The 16103-nt window shown below is 38.1% G+C and overlaps 2 protein-coding genes across 4 annotated transcripts; one reads left to right on the forward strand and one right to left on the reverse strand.

The window, feature by feature from the left end:
* Window positions 1-966: 966 nt before the first annotated feature.
* Window positions 967-5819, reverse strand: LOC143448702 (peroxisomal targeting signal 1 receptor-like). The gene is made up of 15 exons (XM_076948549.1): window positions 5594-5819; window positions 5270-5416; window positions 4903-5025; window positions 4763-4835; window positions 4497-4686; window positions 4294-4416; window positions 3809-3916; window positions 3572-3715; window positions 3355-3425; window positions 3160-3282; window positions 3017-3100; window positions 2623-2764; window positions 2455-2538; window positions 2240-2337; window positions 967-1859 (listed from the first exon to the last, which is right to left on the reverse strand). Exons 1-15 carry the CDS (start codon window positions 5709-5711, stop codon window positions 1652-1654), a joined length of 1836 nt encoding a protein of 611 aa, XP_076804664.1. The 5' UTR covers window positions 5712-5819; the 3' UTR covers window positions 967-1651.
* Window positions 5820-8689: 2870 nt separating this feature from the next.
* On the forward strand, window positions 8690-15871 carry LOC143448974 (uncharacterized). Of its 3 annotated transcripts, none has more exons than XM_076948958.1 (7): window positions 8690-12158; window positions 12444-12573; window positions 13022-14027; window positions 14103-14253; window positions 14498-14569; window positions 14762-14930; window positions 15028-15871. In XM_076948958.1, the coding sequence occupies exons 3-7, from the start codon at window positions 13968-13970 to the stop codon at window positions 15137-15139; spliced, it is 564 nt and encodes a 187-aa protein (XP_076805073.1). In that variant the 5' UTR covers window positions 8690-12158; window positions 12444-12573; window positions 13022-13967; the 3' UTR covers window positions 15140-15871. The 3 variants fall into 3 exon arrangements, with proteins under 3 accessions (XP_076805073.1, XP_076805072.1, XP_076805071.1); XM_076948957.1 differs by having other exon boundaries at window positions 13858-14027; XM_076948956.1 differs by having other exon boundaries at window positions 12444-14027.
* Window positions 15872-16103: the final 232 nt, after the last annotated feature.

Below are 16103 nucleotides of genomic sequence, written 5' to 3' on the forward strand. Positions count from 1 at the left end.
ACACTGCCAAGCAACAGCATCTGTTCGTGCGAGCCCAGTTACTATAAGGGGGTGTGACGTACACACGTGGTTTGTGATTTACCGCTTTAGTCGTTGCTACTCTACGGAAATGGCGGCTCATCCAATATTGCATCATCCCAGGTGTAATCTCTTTAAACTATTCATATACGTTACACCAGTAAAAAGTAATTTAATTAACTATAAATGTATTTTATGTAACAATAAACGCTTTAATATGAAGCACAAAGGTGGTGATCCGAAAACGTTTTCGTCTTTTTTAACAAAAGTCACTTGAAATGTTTTAATTATTTGCTTAATCTTTTCCTTCGAGCAGAAAATCACTTGACAATCCAATTCGTTTTATCAACTCTACTTCACGGTACTATTTGTTTACGTTGCAACTCATTCATGAAAATTTATTGTTCTAAAAAAAGCATAAACAACCTTGCGTCAACATGGTAAGATAGTTGATACGGAAGACTTCACACAAAATAGAGATCTTATGTTCCTAGTTTTCGCCAAAAACGGCAGCGGAAAGATCACTGAAATGAATTCAGTTGTTCTGAAGCCGACATCATACAACGTACTATTAAATATGGTTCATAATCAAGATGTCACAATCATGTAATCAGGTCCACAAACCTCGTTTATCTTAATTGCGGTATAATACGTCAAACATCGAAGTGTAATTGCTCATCGATGGCTCGCTTGCCCGAACAATCAAAGATTTCCCGTTCAAATTATAACTTGGTTTATATAAAATTCCCAATGCGGCTTAAAATTTGGCAGTAATATCGATTCACCGAACTGCCACCATCTGGCTATTTTGGCGCCACCAGTCAACCAGACCACGTGATTTTGCCACATTACGTCACTGTTTAGCAGTTGAATACTCTTGTTCAAATAGGTTTAAAATATTCGTGAGGTGCTGGATTGCCTGTATAATTTAAACAGCACGACATTGGCTTAAACTAATACATTTGGACAATGCGTAAGGTTTAATTCCGCACTGGTCAGAGCATTCCTACAAAAACTAACACGTTTACAAAGGAAGTAGGAAACGGAAATGACCTAATCTGACTGGTCTGCGGCGTGAAAGCAAAATTATTGCACGAAGTAATAGATGAGAAGCACGGAAAGGTAAACAGTGAAAAAAGAAATTAGGGCTTGGTATAAAACACGTCATTGGGCTTTTTTTGAATCACCATTTACACATCAGCACCTCGGCGCATAAACAGCGCATTAATGCTTCCAGACGATTCTAAAATTTACTGAAACAATAAAAAATTTCAGGCCCCGCAATATTTTGCCAATTACCATTCCAATTTAGTCGGTGACTTCGTCTAAAAATGAAATTAGGGGTTCTATGAAATTATAAACGAAAACCTTTGGCGCCAAACTAAAAAAAATCCCAGTCTTAATACACACGAAATGAAAGTTTGAGCAGAACAAATGTTGACAACACGAAACAAAATTTCTCTCATTCCCTCCACCACCACCAGATGGAGTAGCGCGGTAAAGTACCCTGTCAAAATATATCTGGCAATTGCATGAAAATTAAAAAAATTCTTCAAAAATTAAACTCAGCTTCTGTAGTGGCATCAAGTCCCAGCGCTATGCCGTACCGCATTATTACGTAATAATCGTACAATCATTTTTTGATGTCGACTTCATATTTTCGAGAAAGTTGATCGAGATCTCGGTTGTTTGCGGCTTCATAAGCTTCGTCGTCGCGTAGAAAAGAGAGCGCCATTCTCAAAGTGGACCAAATGTTGTCTGACATCTGACCGACCTCTCCCTGTGGACCTCGACCACTCCTCTGCGTGTTGAGAGCTGTCAGGAAGTGCTGGACCGCCTCCCTGATAGACAAACGCATGAACAGGTTATAAACCCAAATTACAGAGTCACATGTAGAATAGGGTTTGGACAAGGCAACTTTTGACTGATCCAGAATTTCAAACGTGGATTTATGCAGTTGGTGAGATTGAAAAATTTCAGCAAGCAGGTCTATGAAGCTTTATGGGAGAAATAAAAAACAGCAATTCAACTATGAGAAAGATTTATCGGTTCTAGCAAACTTGCTGAGCCCAGGGCCGGAGTTTGAAGACAAAAACTGGTTCAAAAATGTTTTAAACTTTTGTCCAAGCTTTGGTAATTTTTTTTGACCCTTCACAAACCAACCACATGAAGTTGACACAAATGTAACAACGGTTGAGCTTTGACTGCGTAACCCGCTCACCTATGAGCCCCCAAGTTGATGCAGCTTATTCCAAGGTTGTAGCGAGACCTTATGAAACCTGGGTTGAGTTCCAAGGCACGGCGATAAGCTTGGACAGCCTGGTGGACAATATAAAAGATCCGCACTGATACAACTATGTGCTGCGATTTTATGAAGCAATCAGCAAAAAAGGAAAATTTCATCATTGTCTTGTGCCATCTAGTGGCCGATCTAACCTGTTCGGATTTGTTCCCATTGGCCAGAGTGGCCCCGAGTTTGTTCCAGAGAAGCGCGTCGTTTGGTCGAACAGCGAGTGCAGCCTGAAGCAATAAGAACGATTTATCGCAATGAACAATTCAGTGCTGCTCGTCCAAGCAACTAAGGTTTCACGACAGGGGAACTACCTGAAAACAATCGATAGCTTTGTCATATCCGTTGGACAGGTTGAAGAGGACGCCGAGACCGCACTGGACGTCAGGGTCAGGATCGTTCGGGGACAACTGGGCGGCTTGGAGGAATAATTCTTGGACCTCTTGGAATTGTTCGCTGAAGATGAGAGAAAAAGAGACCTGTAACTTGCTATGGACTGAGACGCATAGAAGGTGCCAAAATACTCGTCAAATACCGATGAATGGCTGGTTACCACGGCAACTAAACCCATCACGCTTATACACAGGAAATAAGCACCATATGGGTGATAGAATGTTTGGCACTTCATGTCGTCGGTTGTAAAATCACAGACTCAATATTAATGCATTCCACACATTGTTCAAATCAATTATATGAACTAGTATCAACCTGCTTGCCATACTTCCAACCCAGGCACTAGAGGCGCCATCATCTTGTAGAGGGGGTTTGAAGCTCTTCAATAAGTTGTTATACCTGCAAGATGTTAATAAGCTTTCATCGGATTAAGTGTCAATGACCACACGAGGTCCTACCTGGGATGGACTTCGATCCACCTCCGAAGAGTCTTACAAGCCTCGATCTGCATCGACTCGTTCGTCTCACTCACCGCGAGCGACATCAGGGCGGGAAGATTCTCAGGTTCAAGGCTTAAACACCTGCACGAAGCAAGAATAATTGACACAACATTTCACTCGAGTACAATATGATGTTGATGTGAAGCGTCGAACCTCCGCAGTGCGCTGATGGCCGCTTGCTCCTGCTCATTCTGTGCCTGTGACGTGCCAAGGTGCTGCCAAGCCTGCGTAGATGATGTCGATGTAACAATGTTACTTGAGCATGATTAATAACTTATTTTGTGAAAAGTTGACGGCATAATTCAGCCTGAATTCACAACGAGTGTAAAATACATGTCGACGAATCTCAGCAGCTGAGCATTTCACCAACCTCTACATGATCAGCGTCCTTCTGCACGGCAGCTTCAAATAAGAGTACCGCATTAGGGAGATCCCCCAGCTTTAATCGCTTCAAACCCTCCTCAAAAGGATTTTCAAATTCTTTGAAGGGGTTTTCTTCATTGAATTCATAAACCTGTGTTATAATTTAACCAAGTTGACAGTGCGCTCATATTATGGCGATTACATAAGAAATCAGTCCAAGCAATTGAAAATATTTCCATCACACCCTCTCAAATTTGCTTTCTTCTTCAAAGTCATGAAGCCAGTCATAATCTTTGGTCTTCATCGCTTCATTCCAAGAATCTTGCAATTTATCCCAGAACTCTTCACCCTGCTGCAGACACGAGGTTAAAGCAACTACATGAACAAATAATCAAAAGCTTTCATTTGGAGTCATGTATGGCACCAGTGATAATTATCGTGGATAAATATTGGAACGTAGATCATTCACTGTCTGTGCTAGATATGAGGTCCAGTGTTGGTGAGGAGTTCTTTGTTTGCTTCAAGCACACATTCATCTTGTTTGAATAAGATTATTTTTCATCTCGGCAGAAATAGGGCATTGAAAAGAACATTGCTTGAGCAATGCACACAGCCATCATATTTGAACGTGTCATGTGAGGTAGTCATTGACTTTCTTCCAAATGTGTGAAGATTGTCCGCTAGAAATGTCACGAAATTATTATGTGAGTTGTGTGCATGTAGGATTACCTCATTAGGAACGGCTTGTTCGTCTTCGTTGAACATTTGTTTGTATTCGTCGGTCCAATCCTTTGCGCTTGTCCCAGGCTTGTGATCATATTCCTCAGCCCAATTGCTAGCAGAGGCTTGAGGCTGCACATGAGCAACGAAGGTAAATCACATGAAAGCAACAGTAGCAGTTGATGACAAATAATAATGGAAAAAATTGAAACCTTGTCCTGCATGAACTCGTTCGCCCAACCTTCAGATTTTTCACCGTTTGTAGCGAGGTCCGAAACATACTTCATAAAATTTGTATTTGCCAGTTGAGGATCTCCTGATGCATTTTTCACCATTTCGCTCGCAACTTGCTTCAACTCTTCGTTATTGTGATGTTCCTCCGTCTCATTCAGTTCTTTAACCCTTCACACAGTAACCTCATCCAATGTATTAACAAAAACACAAACAATTGACATAATACGAGAGGCTTTTTACGAACCAGGCTTGCTCAAATTCTCCCTCAACATTACTGCGGGCAAACTCATCCACAAACCGCTCATCCAGTGGCGTCTCTGTAAATGTGTTTGGTTCATTGTTTGGTCACTGATGCACCACCAGGGGCAGTATGGCAGCACAAACCTGATTGTAAAAAATCTTTTGCCCATGCCGCCTCATCAAGTCCATTGTGATGTAATACTGGGGCTGAAGATGACTGCGCAAATTCTGCACCCCAGCTTGCAGCAGCCGCCATATCGGGCACACCTGAGGATATCAAAGCTACTGCTCAAGAAAATTTAAATTGCGTGAACTGTGAGAAGCGATAAGCGCTTGTGTCAAGTGCTTTAAACAATAGAAACTTAATTGCAACATATTGTTTCCCAAAAACCTCAAAACAACAACTCTGAACAGTTCCATTAACCAAGTTTCATGAGGTAATAAAATGGTGCGAGTTCACAAAATATTGGTTTGCAACCAGCATAAATTGGTAAAAAAGCAACACGCTCACCACCAGTCATGGTCAATCTAGGCTGCTCCATTTTCTGTACCTCATGCAGCAAGTTGCCCATGTGGAAGGTCTGCCGTTGCGCAAAGTTACGAGATTGTTGCCCTTGAAGAAATTCATCGACGAAACCTTGTTCTCCATGATGGAAACCTTGATGGAGAAATTTAATAACTAAGCTGCGGTCAAGAGGGGTCAAATGAGTTCATTATGACACGCTTGTGATTTATTCCAGTAGATAAGAGCTTAACATCTGAAACTTTGATGTTTAATTATAAATGATTTCTCATTTTAAGTCTTAAACCAGTCAACAAAATGTTTCAAACCAACCTGGTCTTTGTAATCCTTCATGTCTAAACGCCTTGTCTTTTGTGAAATGTTGAGTCGCACGGACTAAGGCATTTGACGTACCACATTGCCCAGCCACTAAATCCTTCATTGCTGACATGACGCAAAAGAAAATAATATCGTTTCTACTTAACTACACATTTCCTACCACAAGAAATTAAAAACCAGATATTTGCAGATTATCAGGTTAACCTTTAAAAGTTGTAGACGTGTTGTTTTGTATGTAATTATGCATCATACATTTGGATTATTGCAAAAAGTAGTTACTATTGGGGTGGCTACATGAAATAGGGCTACATCTAGGCTAAGCTAGTCGGGCTACATCTGCCCTACCACATTAAATGCAATATTGCCGGTGATGGCAAGCTAGCACCACGCCTAAAAGTTTTAGCTTCTAGCTTTACCAGCACACAACTGGCTTGCTTGTCTAGGTTTTCTCCCTATGGTTCTGCTCTTGCCATTGTGATGTCATAACTCATACACTTTGATAGGTGGTTAACCACTTGTACACAACAACAGCAAAGTTATTGGAGTGCCATTTCCACATTTGACGGCTAGTCGGCGACTGCTCACACAATTTATCAGATAAAACTAAATCAATTGCTCACAACTTGAGCTTGTAAACACTTATTATGTACATCATAGTTTATCTGCTTGATTTACATCTAGTTTAAGCAAAATAACTGCTCATTTCCAGACTTTGGACTTAATATTGAAGAGCCACTCCACTGGAAAGTGTTGGCAAGTGCAAGCAGGATAGCACGATAGTTGTGGATAGATATCAGGTGCGCAGCTAGAACCAATCGTTATTTTAGCAATTGCTTGTGGAGGAGCAAAACAAAATTCTAATCATGATCGCCTGGTCCGAAAATAATAACAACTGCATAAACAAGGATTGGGAAAAACCAGCAAAACTGCAACGACCAGATTGGAAAGTTTGCAGCTTTTGGGTGGGAAATCCCCCGCGTAACAAGATGAAACAATAATCATTTTACATGCACTAATTTTTATCCCCCCCGTGCACTTGGCAAACTTTATAATCTAGCTCAAAGGCTAAAAACATGCAAGATTTTTAAATTGGCTCCGTGAAATGAACATTGGTTAGCACTTGAATAAATTTGCATGAATGTGTGAAAGATTGGTGTGTACATTGATGAGTCACGTTCATCGGTTGCGTGTGCAACAATTTCCACATTCATTTATTCATGGTAAATCCAAAGACCATGCATCACAATACAGTTTCCATGTCTGTTTATGATATAAACTATCAGGTGCGTATCATGTAGCATTTGAAGGACAAGAATGCCCTCACACAAAGCACAAAGCTGACAGCCTACGATGCAAGTTGTTGAAAAATGTTATATTATATCTTAGGTTTACATCCCAGAGTCCCAGTCTTAGATGCTTTGAAAACAACGGACTTGATGTTTGACCTTTGGTAATGATTCCTTTCAAGCCACGACTTAACAAACAAATTGTGTCGGCTCGCCTATTCTGGCTTCTGCTTTGTTTCCCGTCTCACGTTTGTCTTACTTTTAGGTAGCCTACATGCTTGTTACTTGCTGGTCAGATTGCATAAGATTCCTTACGTCATGAGTTAAGTCAAAGTTTTAGAAACAGTTACAGCACACTCCTGTTCTCTGATACTCTGCCTCCTATACACGGCAATACACCCGAGCGTAGAATACGACAGTTTTCATCGAGAAATCAACCAAAAATTGGCGTAATTGTGTGCACCGAAGCCTAAATTCTTTGTTTACTTATTATAAATAGGAATTCATAAGTACGACATTGGACCATAGTGGGAAGTGTGCCAGATGCATCGAGAGATTCATCAACGTGCACGCCAAATTTTTTATCTTCACGCCGATTTATAATACAGTAATAAACAATCAAAGAAAAGCTGGGTCTAACGCAGAAGGGCACAGATAAATGACGTCACAAATTCGGGAGGCCTATAGCAGGGGTCTAATATGTACATGAGTCACGCGGTTATGCACTTTTGCACTAGACCCAAAGGTTGGTTTTGTGAACGCACGATTTCTTGTCGAAAGCTGCCCTACTTTCAAATCAGGCACTATCCACTACGTCCTGTACACATAGGCCTCAATAATCCCAATGAAACCAACCAAACTTAACACACAGACCTCACTTTTTGGGAACTTATACAGCAGGTATACAAACTACAGAATTGACTAAATGAGCAGCGTACCTTTCCAAAGCAAGGCAGAGTGCCTATATCAAACTACTGAACTATAGCCTAGTGCCGTAGTTGATACAGTCAGTTCACAGTAAAGCGAATCTCCATTCTCCAATAACGGTTAAAAACCTATGTAGACTCGCACCTTCAAAGACAAAGCCGAGTCATCAATCCAGGTGAAAACAAATTCCTGCCCGAGGCAGAGAACATGAGTTTTCTGATGCGCTGTATTCCTAAAATTAAATACCCAGCTCATGTATAAATATACACCCGCTTCGTCAAGGATTAGCCCATAGGAAAGGGAAAAAAGAACGCACGGATTACCCATTCGTATGGGCTAAAAAGAATATTTCCATCTCTTAAAATAATTGTTGGAAGGTTAATCGTGTTGGAATGAGTAATCCAACCGAGCGATAGGTCGAATAAGTAATCCAGTCGAACTGCTGTGGCTGGTCATCGTACGGTACGATCCAAGCAAGTTCTAAAGACTGCTTAATTGTTGCACAGTGCAATGCACAATGGTGTTTGAACTGGCAATCCAGCCAACGATAGACCGGTACTCTAGTAGCCAAAAGTCACTTTTTCGGGTTTGCAGTGCTCATGCAATGTATTAAATTGAATTTTGGTAATTGCATGGTGCTTTTATTCAGCATCAGGTTGAAATAGTTTTGCATTCAAGCTGGTGTGATTGCATCAATTATATACAGGTGGCATACCACTGCTGTGGCATAAGGTCAAAGCGTTTCACAGCAATCAACATGGTTTTCTTTATTTGGCGGCTAGGATAGAAGTATAACTTCATATGTCAATTTAGTTCGCTTCCATTAACCTTTGTGGTAATCTTTAATTGCTCCAGCCCCACTTATCTGGCTAGCTTTTAAGCAAGTTCTGAATGATTTAGGTATGTTTATCAGAAGCACTGAACTGGAGCAAGCATTGGTAATACCCCAAGGGCATAACAATGGTAGTGCTACTGGGTAGTGAACACTGCCTAATTGCCAGCTCTAACCATTCGGCTACAAAGCTGGCTACTACTCAACATTGCTGCTTTCTTACATAACGAGCTTGCAGAGTACAGTGATCTTGTGTGATTGTCAGAGAACTTCGAAATCCTGAGTGGAGTGAATGAACAACTTAACATTGTAGTATTTCAAAAAGGAAATCCATCTGATATGCAGATCATAAGCAAAAGGCAATCATTTAATTTGTCTTGACTTTCGATAAACGAAGGTTTCAATCGTTCTCAAAGAGTGCTATTTGTCGATTATATGCATTCATGAGTTTGCAGATTATTACAAATTAAAAATGATAATAAACGGCCTCTAGAAAATAAATGTCTTGTGTAAAAATATCCCTGTTTTACCATCAGCCTGCTTCCTCTGAGCAAGATGTTATTTGGCAACACAAACTAGATGTTTGAGCTTGAGTCAAGTAACAACTGGGTAATGCTGCCATCCAAAAATTGATGACTATGTATTCCATGGGGAACATGGGGATACAATAGCTGGATATGTTGTAATCTTTATTTTGCAATCTTCTTTGTGCTACGTTCACAAGTTACACTGTTTGCCATTCCCTATTTTTACAGGGTTGAACAGAAACAACCATCTCCAGATAGCAGGCAATTAAGTCCCCCACGCCATCCTTAGCAGTGTAGAGCCAGTGAGCAATGGGTATCTTGATTTTATTTATCCGGCTTGCTTTTTTGCTGAGGCAAATAGTTTTGGGAGGAGCAATCAGAGTGGCTCCGCTTCATAATGTGCAAGGTAAAGAGTGACTCTATCGCACTGAAGCCCAGCAGGTTCAATGCTCACAAAAACAGAAAAATTGTCATGCTGTGGGGTTCTATAGGTCTACATCCAGTCACAGGACGCTGTTTACTATAACAGTGTAGATTTGGTGCCCAATGCCCGTTAGTCATTTTTTGACCAAAGATTTAAATTTTCTGCAAGGTGTCACAAGGTGAGCTGTTGATGTTAGCTTTAAGCTCACGTTTTGCTACCTTGGTGTTAGGGTAAATGGATGCTAACACTCATTGGTAGCTTTATTCTCCAATTTTGGATATATGCATTGGCCAAGGGTCAGCTCACTGTTTCCCAATTTTTGGCCGAGTACCCGATCTCTTGGTGGGTCGTTATTTAAGTTCACTCACCACTTGGCTCAACTGTGATGGGTAATTAATTATAAATTATTTATCTCCATTCATTAAGAACAATTAGTCTATTGGCAAAGATGCTGTCATTATCACAGTCATGTGTCATGAGGCAAGGTCCATATCTGCTGGGGACTCGCTCAGCATACATAACTTGCTCTGTTGACATTGTTTGCGCTTACTCAGTCATGTGAGTCACAGCAAGAATGCTGATATACTTCAAGACCTTCTATGGTAAACAAGCCACTAAGCGATACTGTGTAGTTCGTACCGCACTACACATCAGGGATGTTTTCAAACGTACCCAAAAAGGACAGGCATCAACGCAGACATCTGGGAAGTGCTTGTTGATATGCAGATCATGCTGTTAGTAGTGGCATCAAGTGAGATTAGGAGAAAATAATTTAAAGAGAAACAACAAAACATAGTGACCAACCAGCAGTCAGAGTAAGTCAGAGCACACGCTGTGGCAAAAACTGCTGTCCGAGAATTTTTCTGCTAATCGATGTAAGATGCTGCGCTTAGCGAAATTGATTACTTTTGAATGTGCTTCATTGCTTTTTAACTTAAGACAAAAGAAGGTTTTGTTAGATTATGCAGAGTTTTTTTGATGGTAATAATTATTGTCAACAGTAAAATATTTTGATTTGATTTCGTATTTTAAATTCTTAAATTAAAACTATTTAAATTTTTTAATTTGTTTGGAATGCAACATTATCCACCACCAAACATTGTTTGCCAGCTGAAATCTTCTGTTTGATGCACATTGTGAATGACTGAAACTTGGTTATTTTGGGAGAAACTTCACTTGGAAGTAAATACATAATGCATGAAGTTGTTTAATTTGGAAACGTTTTTTCATGTGTACCCCTTTACTGACCTTTGTTGTTGTTGTTGTACCAACTTTACCCTAGTTTGGGACCATGAAATTCTGAAGCCTGTCTTGACTTTTTTATTATCTGTTTTACATATTCTTGTAATTATTTCAAAATATACCACTACCTCCGACTAAAAAGTGTCAGTAAGATTTGTTCTACCTTTCCAAGAGAATGTTTAGAGTTATTACTGAAATGTGTACTTTGGCTCTAGTGCTCTTGATTTGAATCTTAGTCCATGCGAAAGCAACCATCTCAAGTGGCTGCCATCAAAATTACGACAAATAATAGGTTGTTGTTGTCTAAACGATTGCTTTTCTGCGAGGATTGAAAACAGCACTTCATTTTGGTGTAATGTTTTCAAAATAAAACTCAATTTCTTCCTGAAGCCACCTACTTTGTATGCTTTTCAGACCAAACATTTCAATTAAGAAAGTTACGATTAGCAAAGTTTTTGAAGGGCACCGGTTACTACAATATATATGATATAATGGATTTTAGTTAAAACATCCTCTTAAAAGTGCTTGTAAACAACTTGCCACCTCTTAAAAGCCATCCACTTTGAACAGTAATGCTGGCAATTTATTCTCAACTGCATTTAAGAATGGCCTATTTAAACAAAAATCTGGTCAAAGAAGTTGTGCAGATAAATGGCTATTTACTCCGAAAAACAATCGCTTATTACAAACAAATATCAAGTAAATTGATTTGGAACATTTGTCATTTCATGTCACAGCTACTATCGCTTATATTTTTACATTTTTATAGCATCAATGCCCATAACTTGGTTTTGCTGAGACAGACAATGACCTCACAGATTAAGTGTTTAATTCACATCAAAGTATGTGCATATAAGCTATTAGCCTAAAGAACATTGTGATATTGTAATACTATAGTGCTGTAGGAAAAGACTTACGTGTACCATATACATAAAAGGGTTGGCCAAACTTCTTGATAATCTTTGAAGCCTTTATGATTTGAAAAGGAGTTGCAGTTGGAACATGGCGCTTACTGTTGATTACCAAGCACCAAGAAAATCATATCTGTGCACAGTAAATTTTTGACATCTGTAAGACTTTAGTGTTGAGCGTTTGCTTTTAATGCAACATGTGCCCTAAGTTATATTATTTATTAGGACAACTATCTTTATGTGTGTATGTTCTATTCTTAATTCATATTGAGTGGTGATTACTTCTTACAAAACTAATTTTTATCCAAACAGTTTAGTTTATTGCATGTTTTAATTTTTGTAAAATTGTTAAAATTTTGTCGTACTATTTGCTCTTTTCTGAGTAACATGGCAAGCACTAGAAGATCTCGGTTAGTTCTTCATGTATAATAGCTAACTTATATGTATATATCTGTTGTATATTTAATTCGATCTTTGGTCATAAATAAGTAAATGTTAGTAATAGTATGGCATTTTTTTCATGTCACTCTGTTTATTTGCATGCAAGTCACTAAAAGTGTTAATAAAACGCTATTCTGAATTGCCGTCCAGATGGACGTAAGATATTTCGTGTAGATACAGACAAGCTGTGTTTTCAATTTAAAAAAAAAAATTTTTGTGTCTCACTTATTAATGATTTGATTTGCATTGTTCAGTAAGGACATTTCACAAAGCCAGCGGGATATGCTTATATCTTTGTGGGAAACAAAAGGTATGAGAACTGCAAAGTCAGAGCACCTCAATGAAGCAACCATTAATACTGGTTTAAGTAAAAACCAAATCAAGGTTATTCATCGTAGATTAAAGTTTTATTTGCCATAATTCATACTTGCTATAGTTATCAGCTCTTTCAGTATTACCGCAAGCTGTAGAACTGCACTCCCTGCTTTACAAACAAGTTACAGTTCATTACTGTAACTCTATGCTGTAATTTCCGCATGAAGTAGGCTATTATGATAGAACTCTGGTTGAAAGATGCCATTACGTACTTTAAGTTCAAAGATTGCAACAGTTGTCTTCGCCAAAATAATCTTGTTGGCTGACAAAAAGCTCTGTTCCTTGTCCGGGACAACTCTCCAACTTAAAGTAGTTATTGCATGTTTATTGCATGATCTTACAAAATGATTAAAGTTTGTCCCTTTCTCAGATCTCTTGTATGATGGTATGTTAAACTGCCACTACTAAATACTTTTGCCGCTTGTTTACTAGCGTTTTGACAACTGCTGTGTTTTAGCGCTGGATTTACAATTACAATGCATCAATAAGGCGAAGGGTTCAAAAAGTTAAACCTTTTCGAAAACGAAGAATCACAGGCTACAATCTATTTTGTTCTTCCATTAAGAAACAGAATATTGGTATTTTTAATACAGTTGCATGATTTCTTCCCAAATTTTCAAGGGAGAAGCTTCTAGACAGCATCACATGTGTTTCATTTAAGATATGTACAAGGTCTGATATTCTGGCTGGTTTGCTTAATTGATCGCTTGCTTCATTGAGTCATTAGCATTATGTCGTTAAATGCACAAATGTAGTTCTCACTGAAAATAATTTTCATTGTTTTTCACCCGATAAATTGCATTCATTGATTTCATGCTTACTGTGTTCGTTACTAAATTTGCATGTCGTAATTTTTTTTTCTCGGTTTGATTGTGAAACTTGTGTCACAGTGTTAGTTGGATTAGTGAAGAGCATGATACATAATGAATGATGCATGACTTGAAGTGCATGCTATTTGTGACCTCACATGATACGTGTGTAATGAATTTCCAAAAATGTGTTTACTGTTATGTTGGTTATTAGAAAGCCTTAGATATCGAAGATGTTAACATTGATTGACGCTGTTAAATCTTAAGAGGTGTAAGCTTCTACTCAACTTCAAAATTTACATAAATGAAGGTTTCACTATGTTAACAGCTGAACAATGAAAGTACTAGTTTAGACAAGTTATCAAAGTGTTTTGCATGAAGTAAGGTCTTGCCTGTTTTCAGTGTTCCTTACTTTCAATTTATGTTCATTTTTTTATAAAGCTTTCAAATGTTCTGTACTAATTTTTAATTGCTGTTTTTCAAGATTTCAAACTCTGGGGTAGCAGGTGGAGAGAACTTCCGAAGCAAACGAAACAAGTTTGGAAAGAGAAAGCAAAGACCTTCAATTCTGAAAGTTCCATACCACCAACTGAAATGGATGGAAATATGAAAAAAAAACTTAGACAAAATGCAATTGCTCGAATAATTCAAGCTGTATGTTGCTGTTCATATTATACTATGGTGTAACCGTGCTGTACACGAAACAAAGGTAACTTGTTCCTGTTTTAGTGTGGTGAACTTGAAGAAATTGGTGTGGCGGTTGGTGGAATGGCATTTGTTAACGATACATTCAATGCATTTGGAAGCAGGGATGTAAGGCCATATTTCTTGGAGCCAAGTGTTCAAAGTGGCTTTATTGAGATTTTACATGGCGGAAAAGGTAATTTTATGTAATTTACTGTGATATTTCTAAACATTTGTAAGAACATGATTAACTACAGTTACATTTACTGCAAGCATATATTAAAAGGAACTTTTATAGCACTTATTTTTTAACTTTAACTCATTGAAGATTTTTTTTGCATATGAACCTGAATGATATTAGTGTCATTATTAATCACGTTAATCATAAAGTATGAAAAAATTTTCATTACAAGTAACGTATGCTATATATTTGTATACAGCTTGCAGTACTTCAAGACAAAAAAACACCGAATTGCAAATGAAAGTTCGAAAAATTTTTAATAAGAAATATTGTAAGTCTTTTTATGACAACAAATTGTCTTTCTTTAGCCTAACGGTGTGAAATAAAAAATTTTATTATTAGTGTTGCGTATTTTTCCAAGCAATAGAATGTAATACAATAGAATTGATGCTAATTGTTTTATCTTAATTATATTAAGTTGTGTTTGTGCATGCCTTGGTATCTTTGCTCTGGTGCTTTACAGGTGAGACAATGCACAAATCCAATGGACGTATGCCGTATGCTAAAATTAACGAGTTCAGCATCACTGGAATGCCTTGTGGAATCCCCTTTCGAAATCCTGGCAGTTATGGTCCAGTCGATTGCCAGAAAATTATAGATGAGCAAGAAAATATTATAATTATGAAAAGGGGGTAAGTGATGGGATTTCTGTAATCTTTGCATGCATAAAGGGATTACATTGCAAATTTTACGCATTGCGCTTTCTGTTATTCTTGTTGCTCTTTATAGCAATTTGGAGCTGGCAGAAAACAATTTAGTTCTTTTGGTGACAACGGAAGAATGTGAAAATGAGGAACATTTGCACTTTGCTGAACCAACACATAGAACAGTAGATTGGTAATTTGTTCGTGATTCAGTGTTATATGTATAACGAGTAAAAATTCCCGTATTATACGGAACATAAGGCGCACTTTAAATCCTTTTTTCTCCTCATAGATTGATCGTGCGCCTTATAAGCCGGTGCGCCTAATGTATGGATCATAATGCGTATGCGCATGCTCACAACGTATTTTAATGAGCTTTATACGGTAACACATGTGCCTTATAGCCATATGCCCTTATAGTCCGATACGCCTTATGTATGAACAAAAAACTAATCAAAGCAATTTATTGACAATGCGCCTTATAGCCCGGTGCGCCTTATGGTCCGTAAAATACAGTACATCATTTGGCAGTTTCGTTTTGGTAATGTTTGTTATTTTTACATTGCCGTACAACGGTGCAATGATTTCTTCTGACCAACCTATTGTGCTAATATACTGTACAGTATATAATTATATCACACACGTATTGGTGAGCGGATAGTTACTTTTCGCTAATTTTCCTTATTTGTACAGTTAGATTTGTAGTGTGCCTCTTTTATAGTCTTTTATTATTAACGTAAGTTGCGATCATTCATTCCATTTTAGCACCTCATCCTTTATTTATGTCCGCATTTTCGTCATTGTATAAAGTTAACATTCGTTAAAATTGTTTGTTGTTTTTTTACCTATTTCACCGTCTTCAATATTTTCATAATTTTGCTTTTCACTTTTTGACTGCGCTTTCGGAAAATATACTGTGCTGAATCAAAGCATTTTTAGTGATAATGACTCACTGCTGTATTTTGGTACATTGATTTTCTATTAAGGCTTAATTTAACATTAACGTTTAACTTAATTTAACAAAATTCCATAGTAATATGGGGGTTCAATATCACTTTTCGTGACACTTTCACTAAAAAGTAGTTGCAATATGTGCAAAACTTTGATATGTAGCCTAAACGAGTCAAACTTGTAAACGATTACGTTAAAAGTCAATGAAGT

This window comes from Clavelina lepadiformis, chromosome 3 (assembly GCF_947623445.1).
Source record: "Clavelina lepadiformis chromosome 3, kaClaLepa1.1, whole genome shotgun sequence".
Lineage (NCBI taxonomy): Eukaryota > Metazoa > Chordata > Ascidiacea > Aplousobranchia > Clavelinidae > Clavelina > Clavelina lepadiformis.